The 8,249-nt window shown below is 32.9% G+C and overlaps 1 protein-coding gene across 1 annotated transcript; it reads right to left on the bottom strand.

Moving 5' to 3' along the window:
* Window positions 1-538: 538 nt before the first annotated feature.
* On the bottom strand, window positions 539-7,698 carry LOC132550811 (acidic fibroblast growth factor intracellular-binding protein-like). Its single transcript, XM_060214900.1, has 10 exons — window positions 7,377-7,698; window positions 6,713-6,911; window positions 6,279-6,405; window positions 5,574-5,674; window positions 4,626-4,759; window positions 4,145-4,253; window positions 3,694-3,763; window positions 3,185-3,271; window positions 2,835-2,938; window positions 539-1,920 (listed from the first exon to the last, which is right to left on the bottom strand). The coding sequence occupies exons 1-10, from the start codon at window positions 7,456-7,458 to the stop codon at window positions 1,839-1,841; spliced, it is 1,095 nt and encodes a 364-aa protein (XP_060070883.1). The 5' UTR covers window positions 7,459-7,698; the 3' UTR covers window positions 539-1,838.
* Window positions 7,699-8,249: the final 551 nt, after the last annotated feature.

The following is an 8,249-nucleotide window of genomic DNA, read 5'->3' as shown; positions in this document are numbered from 1 at the left end:
GATTGAAGGCCGGTGTTGGTGTTTACTTTTTTTCTACCTCCGATTGAAGAGTAATTTGCATTGCAGTTACCTCCCTTCTACCACATTTGTCAGCGGGAATTATGAAATGTTCTTCACCATCTTAATACATTTATATTTCAATATATAGTGATTTTCTGGCTGTGTCACTGTTTAAATACAAGCTGTTCATACTGACTTGAACAGGGATCTTAAATTCATCAGATCATCTACTGTTTTGATCCGTTATGAGGACATAAATAGAAGACCTACAGTTGAGAGTAGACCTTACATCTACTGCACTAGTCATACTGCATCTTTACATTTGCATCAATGTTTCAGTAAAAAGGGAAGTTTTTTCTTTGTCAGCTTCTAAAGCTCTCATACTTCACTTTATATTTGTAACTAGAAAAGGAATAGATAGCTAAATTAAAGAAACACTTGCTTTGAGGTACATTCAGCCAGAGACATATATAACACATATTATATATGTCTCTGATTCAGCTTTGTCACAAATGAATAAACAATGTCCAAGTTTACATTCACAAAATGTTTAATGTTTTGTATTTGAAGCTCTACCTCCTTTCAGGAGATAAAGTATGTCACAAGATAGCAAATATTAGTACAAACAAATATATATATATATATCTCTCCTGCTGAATTTTTCTTTTTAAAACAAGATCCCACGATTATCTTGGCACCCATCATTGTTTGATCTGTTTTGGTCTTCAAACGTTGATCTCCTTTCTCTTAAATTTTGCTCTTTTATTATGTGTAATTCAAAATTCCTGTGAAGAAATAACTATATCATTTTTGAAGATCAGTCCATAAATCAAACAACAAATATATATGATCCAAGAGGAACCTACATATGGAATTTAAGAACGAACATTTCTCAACGAATAGTGATAATTAACTATAACTGTCAAATAATCCATGATGGCCACCTGTCAACCATTTTGTTTTTGGACCAAGTGAAATCTACATCCTTATGAAACTGAAAAATAATTTACCACAGTATCCAGCACTTCTCAAGAAATATCGATAACAAAAATTCTTAAAGACAGATGGATAACTGACCACAGACAAAGGGGAATTTAAACAGCCTACTAATTAATGATGGTTGACTGAAAATTAGATCCTTGTCAAACCATGTGTTAGATCAGCAAAGTAATTACCTTGTCTTCACATATGCATCACATGTAATGCCTACATTAGATATTAACAATGGCGAAATTTTCTACACAATGATGGGTTGGTAGTACATCAAAATTATCTATAATCATGAACGTTTTCCTGCTTTCTTAAAAGAAAAGGCTAAAGAAATAGTTACAGCACTTTCAATAAACAAAAATACTGGTTTCAATATTATGACTAGAATATCGAAATCATTATATCAAAACATTTCTTCGCATCAAAACACAGGCTAAAATAAACAATTTGCAATTAATCTGTTTCATAGATGTTACTGCACATCAAATGGCAACATATGAGTTTTGATGATGATTCCTTCCATAGAAAATAACAGATCAGTCTGCTTTTCTTAATGGTATTGTATAACACCATGATTTTACATGAAAGTGGTCAGTCATTGTTGACTTACAACTTTATTTATTCAATGAGATCATGACCACCAAGTCAATATCACTATCTGATAGTCTGATTTCTAATCATTTTCCTTTGTTTCTGTCTGCACATTTCAACCTCACAGTGTATCTGATGATGTGTGCTTCTACACAACCATGGTTAGGGAACAGAATTTGAAATCAGATGACTTGTCAATGTACAACTGATCTCCTAAATTCAATAATTTATCCTTCTACGATGATTCAGTGTCGTTATCAGCTGTGATAGATCTGCACTACACAGGATGTAAGAGTGTTCATATACCTATCCCACACAGCTTTTTGTCTTGTCAGGTTCCTGAAAAAGATACAATATAACATCTTCTTATTTTGTTTCCTGCCGGTAAAACTGATAACCTGATACTATTATGTATACTACTACATTGCACAGTCTCATCATAGTACAATTGCCTTGTATAAATTATAAAGCATTTTATAAAACATTATTTTTACTCAAAGGAGGGACTAGTGAAAATTGATAAGACAGGAGTTGTGGATTAATTTTCCAACATTACTACTGTCAAAGTTTCCCATAAAAATATGTTACCGGGGTTCTCAGTTCCAACAGAAACCAGATCCGTGGTGTAGTTTTATTCGCATTTATTCATTTATATGTTCTTTCCATTGAAAAAACCCACAGCTATGGTGTGGAGGTTTCCTTCACTTTTTTCCTCTATAATCAACATTCTGAATTTCCAGCATTCTGTCAAAAGTCTTATGATTTCCCACCTCTCAATAAAAAGTTAATATGTCTGCTTTGTGTGCTGGTCAGGAACGGAGTGCCCAAACTGGCCAACACCTGTACACAGGTAAGTTGAGCCACCCGTCCTGACCAATCGTAAAGCCCGTCCCAAGTCAGGTGTCATCACAACTTTCATACTCACATGCATACACAGGTAAGTACATATCACATACACAGACAGATTCACACCATCTATCACACCAGACAATATACGTGCATAGAGTATGTACTTACACAAATAGCATTATATTATAATTAATATATACCCTATTACAAATATAAATAGTTAGCTTTCCAAAAAGTTCCTGCTATTTGTATTTTATCAATCATCAAGCGTTAATATATTGTACTCTTTATCAATGCAATATTAAAGATATTGAATTATTAGGAATTCCCACTATATTCTAAAATATAGCAGGGATTGTTCTAAGATGACATTTCGTTGTTGAAAACTACCACACAAAGCTAACCTATGACGGAAAGCATCTAACTGGGGACAGACATCCCTATAGGCTGTCAAAACAATTTTCAGCTCATCCTTCAGCCAGCGTCCCTGCATACATGGCTCAGTGATCTGAAAAAGGAACACAGCAATGTAGAGTAAATTAAAACAAAATACTGTTACCACACCATTTTACATACAACATTTAATAAATAATAAGCTTTTCTATGAATTTCTGTATATTTCTAATAAAATTGAATAAATCATGTAGAATCAGTTTTACTGCTTATACACTAAGAAGCACAATGCTGTATATCTTAAACACTATAGAATACAGTCATACATTATAAAGAAACAAAATAGATTGAGCCACTTTACCTTTTCTACCAAGTCAATGAATATGTCTCTAGCTTCTTTACTGTGATTTAATCCATAGGCAATATTTACAATTGCTTTTGACATGTTCTGTAAAGAAATACAATTTGTCAGTAAATAATTGTTTGCCACAAAGTAAATAGAAATTTTACTGATGTATAACTATCAGTTTACAGAATATTTTGAGAAGATTGATTGTAATTGAGTTTCTATAGTGAGTTAATACACAATGTACAGAAAAAAATCGCACAGAGATAATCAATTTACTGAAGTAACCTCTAGGTTGAGCACAGGTCAGTTACTCTTGAGTAGCCTAAATAACATAAATGAGATATTGTCACAGCAATACAAAACTTTAATATGGTCCAGATCTTTTGCTTTTTGTGCATACTGACTTCTCTCAGGAATTGTAATTCACCATTGGAACAATCTCTTGTTTTTGCCTGAATAACAACTGTAGAATTGCCAATCACTTGCTTATATAAGGTAATATACCAATTATACTTTCTTACCTTAAAATTATCATCTAAATCTTGATGTATTTTCTTTGGAAGTGAACCTTTTGTTGCATTTAAAACCAAACTGAAAATACAAAAGAATTATTTTTCTCTGAAACTGCACAATTTTTTCAAACCTTCAAAACAGCTCCTAAAATGTGAACTCTATTTCATTTTGGTTTGCAAACCCATAACTGTATGTTGATATATTAATGACTCCATTTTCAAGCAACACACTAAAACAATTCTAGCTCACATGAGTGGGGGTATTTAGAAAGATGTCATAGAATCAGTAGTTAGTATCAGATGAGTGGACTACTAGGTTAACATATTGTGTTTTATGTTATCATATGCGTGTATACATTACTGATTGAAATGTTCCTTACATTGGCTTATTCTAGATGAATTATTTATTATCAAATCGCTATTGCAATTGATGAATGATAACAATAAATGATAATATCACCTCTTATGTTCATCTAAGCTTTCCTTATCCAGAAGGAGCTTGAACTCTCGCAAGTCCTGGAGGAATCTTCGGTCAAGATCAACATCTATATCTTCATGTCCTGAAGAATCTGTACAGAAATACATCGATAATACAAATACACACAAACTGCTCAGAATCATTGCATCTGTATATACCAAAGCACTGCCCAATTCCAAACATAAAAACTGATTAAACAGTGTCAACTTTAAATCACATTAGTCCTGTTTACACAGGCTTCACTGTAATTCACAGGGTTCCCTGTAAAGAATATTGATCCTGTGTAAACAGGATTCACTGTAAATGACACTGGTCCTGTTTAATAATTAATAATATCCTGCTAGTATGGGTTCACTGTTAATGATACTGGTCCTGTTCATAATTAATTCTAACCTGCTAGTAAGGGTTCACTGTAAATAATAGACTGACATCACTTATACATTGTATAAAAGTTCATGCTTACCTTTGGCTGTGTAGGACCAATTAGCCATCATAGATGTAGCACAGTACACAAAATCATAGAAGGTGAGATGACTTAATTTTTTCTTTCCTGTCTCAAATCGATTGTTGGCTATGAACACAATGGCAGCATATTCCCTGAAAGATAATCAATTTAGTTATTCAAAGTTAAATAACATTCCTCGTCATCTTTGTAAATTATTCTGTTTACTCAAACTCAGCTTCAAAAGTGTACAGTAAAATGATAAATTATGAAAACATTTATGACAATATCATACAGGAAGAAGAATTCTTAACAAAGATCCATGACAGTAAATATATGTCTTCTTTTTCAATGGTTCATATAAAATAATTTTGTTGGAAATCTGTATGAGTTTTTCAGAAATAGATATTTTCACACTGGCACTTTAACAGAAAATCCAAAATACAATCAGTCCTTAAACATTATTCCGAAATATCATATTGATTTTGATTCAATCAATTTTGTAGGAGTCATGATTTATCTTAGATAGGCTGAAGTGTCAGCTGAGAGTTTATGAAATTAAAGACTTATAATGAAGTCACACCTTTTTGTGCTTTTGCAAACTGATGATGGCTGAAACTCTTTAAGAATATATACCAGGTATATATATATATATCTTTTAAAATTATTTTATTACCTAAATCACATTCATAACACAATCACATATGACTTTTATAAAGTTTATACTGTTGCATTAAACTTCACATCTTTTTCAACTGATATTTAATTTTGCAAAAAATATTGTTCTTGCACTGATCATTCTTTTGGTGTTCTATAGATCATCAGAATGTGACCATACATTCCTATCTGTACACATGTACATATGGGTATTATCTCTTGGTATATATTTTGAACCAAATTTCATCTATTAGTAGCTACTGAAACTTAAGATTATGATGATGCTCAGATGTAATAGTGCAAATGACTTACTTTGCCAGTACCTCAGAGACAAGATAGTGTGTCTGTATGTTTTCTACCAGTGATCCTGTCAGGTCCTCTACAGTCTTAAACACCCTCTTCAAGTTGTCAAACTAAAATTGCAAAAATAAGTGAAAGATGATATTGATTTTACCTCATAGATATCATAACTGTGTATCTTCTTTAAAAATTGAGAGTTTATAAAAATATGCATTCAATGTTCATCAAAATGTTACTCTTTCTAAATCATTTTTATTGATATGAAGTAACTTTTCCCCTTGATTATGCAGAATGAGTTTCTACTATTCCAATTGCAATTACTGTAAACCAATTTGTCAATTTATGTATAAACACATAGATCATATATTCATTTATCTCAAATTTACTATGTTGATACATTGTAGTATCTTCAAACCTAAATCAAAACTCAAATTCCTGTAAGTCAATGACTAACTTCACAACTTATGCCCAGTGATTTTCTTCAGGTTAGTACAGATTACCAATTTCAAAATTTTGACGAGTCCCAATACTAAGAGATATAATGGGTTCTCATAATTTGAGCGAGTCTCACAAGAAAAGTATGAGTTCAGGACTCAAATATCTGATTCCCAAAGATCACTCCATGCCATTTCAGTAGTTGGATTAATTGCACCCAAGATGGATCCAAGTACTGCTACGACTGTTTAGTGTAATAAAATATGAGCTGCCATGACCTACCTGACGCCTACATGATCTGAGGGGCACTCTAGTCTTCTCACACACTTCATCAAGATCTTTCCTGTTCCTTGATGAAAGCTTCTTTCCAAGGACCTCTCTAACCACTGCTGCATCAAACTGGTAATATCTGTAATGAAAAATCCCAGGTCACGTTTAAACAATTTCACCCCGCATATACTTCTGATTATAGCATTGGTTTTACTTTGTTTTATGATAGCAAATATATGATTTAAAGAACTTATTTTGTCCTCAAATGTGCATTTTTAGGTAACTGACTATTATTTTAAATACAAATGCCACCAAAGATATACTTTGGGTAAGATAGGGAAAATATCAACCTAAATGCTATTTTACTTCATACAGTATATTGTACATAGATTAAAAAAAAGTACAGACAAGATATTTGTTATTAATTTCACATAATTAGTGAAGACCTTTCTATAAGGAGTTTCTGTGTCTGTGAATCAAGTTGATATAGGTGTTGCTCTGTTAGTTTTGTTGGGTCCTTCAGCAGTTTTTCCAGGTTTATAAAAAGACGGTAGTTATCGTGTGTATCAGATACAAGATCCTGGAAACTGACCCCCATGTTGTGTAGCACACCTCGCTTCTGTAGTACTGCAGATGCATCATGTGCTAGAAAACAAAAAAGACACAAATGTTCAAAAGAAATATATTCAGTGATTTCTTCTTTCACCTGTATTGATAAATAGCAACACCTAAAGCAAATTTAGGGAAACTTCTCAATAGACACATATCAAAACGTTAATTAAAAATTGAGAAAAAGAAACCATACAACAATCTCTAAGTTCATATCATGTGATGAACGATGCAAGCTGTAGCAGTAACCCTCTCAAACAGTTTATTGTCTATGGAAAGTACATGGGTTTATATTTGAATGAGCACAAAATCTGAAAATAATTTAAGAAATATGTATGTTTGCTCTATAGCATGAAATATGATGGTCCAGAATATCATGAATATGCCTAACATTCCCCACCAGCTTGCCCCCACGAAAAAGAAGATATATAAAGGGATCATCCTGCAATTAATGTATTGCTTTACACTTTACAAAGCCGCGATTCAAATGAATGCATTTACCTGAATAGCCGGTCAGCCAAAGCTCATACAAGTCTGTATCAATGACAGTGAAGTTACCAACAAATACATCAACCACAGCCATAGATCCCCAGTCAAAACTGCAAATTACAATGTCGAAATTACCGTCACCGCAACACAGCACACAACGGTAGAAAAAACGGTTTATGTATTATCATTAGACCGTTCTAGATTGTCACAAGTGGAAAAGTTTGTCCCTTTAAACATAGATTTCATTCCTTTCAGTGACGACCTCAAACCAGAAAAATATGTATAAAATTATCCCTAAAATTATGACTTTTGATCTGAGATCTAGTAATTTTACCGGAAGTACATTTGAGTAATATGCCAACAGAACCAATAACCGGAATATGGAATCAATCCGGAACTAAAAACACGTAACTAGATAAAAATAAATGAATAAATTAAACACGTTTATGTTGCGATGAATGGTCCCTCTCTACAATTAGACTTGACAGATAACATTTTATTTGTTGCAAGTATTCATTTTAGAAATATGAAATATAACAAGTACCGAACTTGGGCGGTGAACACGAACCCCCCCCCCCCCCCACACACACACACACAAAACTAACTCCTATGGAGCTATATTGATGACCATAACACTGTTTATCTGCTGCCTTCCATCTTCCTTTTTTCAATATTTTTAGGTATCATTTATCAGCTGGCCTCCATCTCTTCTATATTAAAATTTTTTCTTTAGACATTGTTTGTCTGCTTTCTACGAAAGCCTAGAAAGGTCCAATTTCGAACGGAAAAAAACCCGTAATAATGCCTTTCCAAAGTCGTAATAACGCGAAAAAAGTCGTAATAACGCCTTCCAAAAGCCTTAATAACGCCTTTATATTACGCTTT

This window comes from Ylistrum balloti, unplaced genomic scaffold, assembly GCF_031769215.1.
Source record: "Ylistrum balloti isolate Yb309-2 unplaced genomic scaffold, AGI_CSIRO_Ybal_v1 Utg370152, whole genome shotgun sequence".
Taxonomy (NCBI): Eukaryota; Metazoa; Mollusca; class Bivalvia; order Pectinida; family Pectinidae; genus Ylistrum; species Ylistrum balloti.
Note: the sequence above shows the minus strand (reverse complement) of the source record. Positions and strands in the feature narration are given on the sequence as shown.

Bases quoted from the DNA above. Each gene is read 5' to 3' on its own strand.
- LOC132550811 (XM_060214900.1), bottom strand. From the start codon at position 7,458: ATGGCTGTGGTTGATGTATTTGTTGGTAACTTCACTGTCATTGATACA. The intron at 6,912-7,376 runs GTAAATGCATTC...TTTGTTTTCTAG, and splicing joins TTGGCTGACCGGCTATTCAG to CACATGATGCATCTGCAGTA. The intron at 6,406-6,712 runs GTCTTCACTAAT...TTTTCATTACAG, and splicing joins CAGAAACTCCTTATAGAAAG to ATATTACCAGTTTGATGCAG.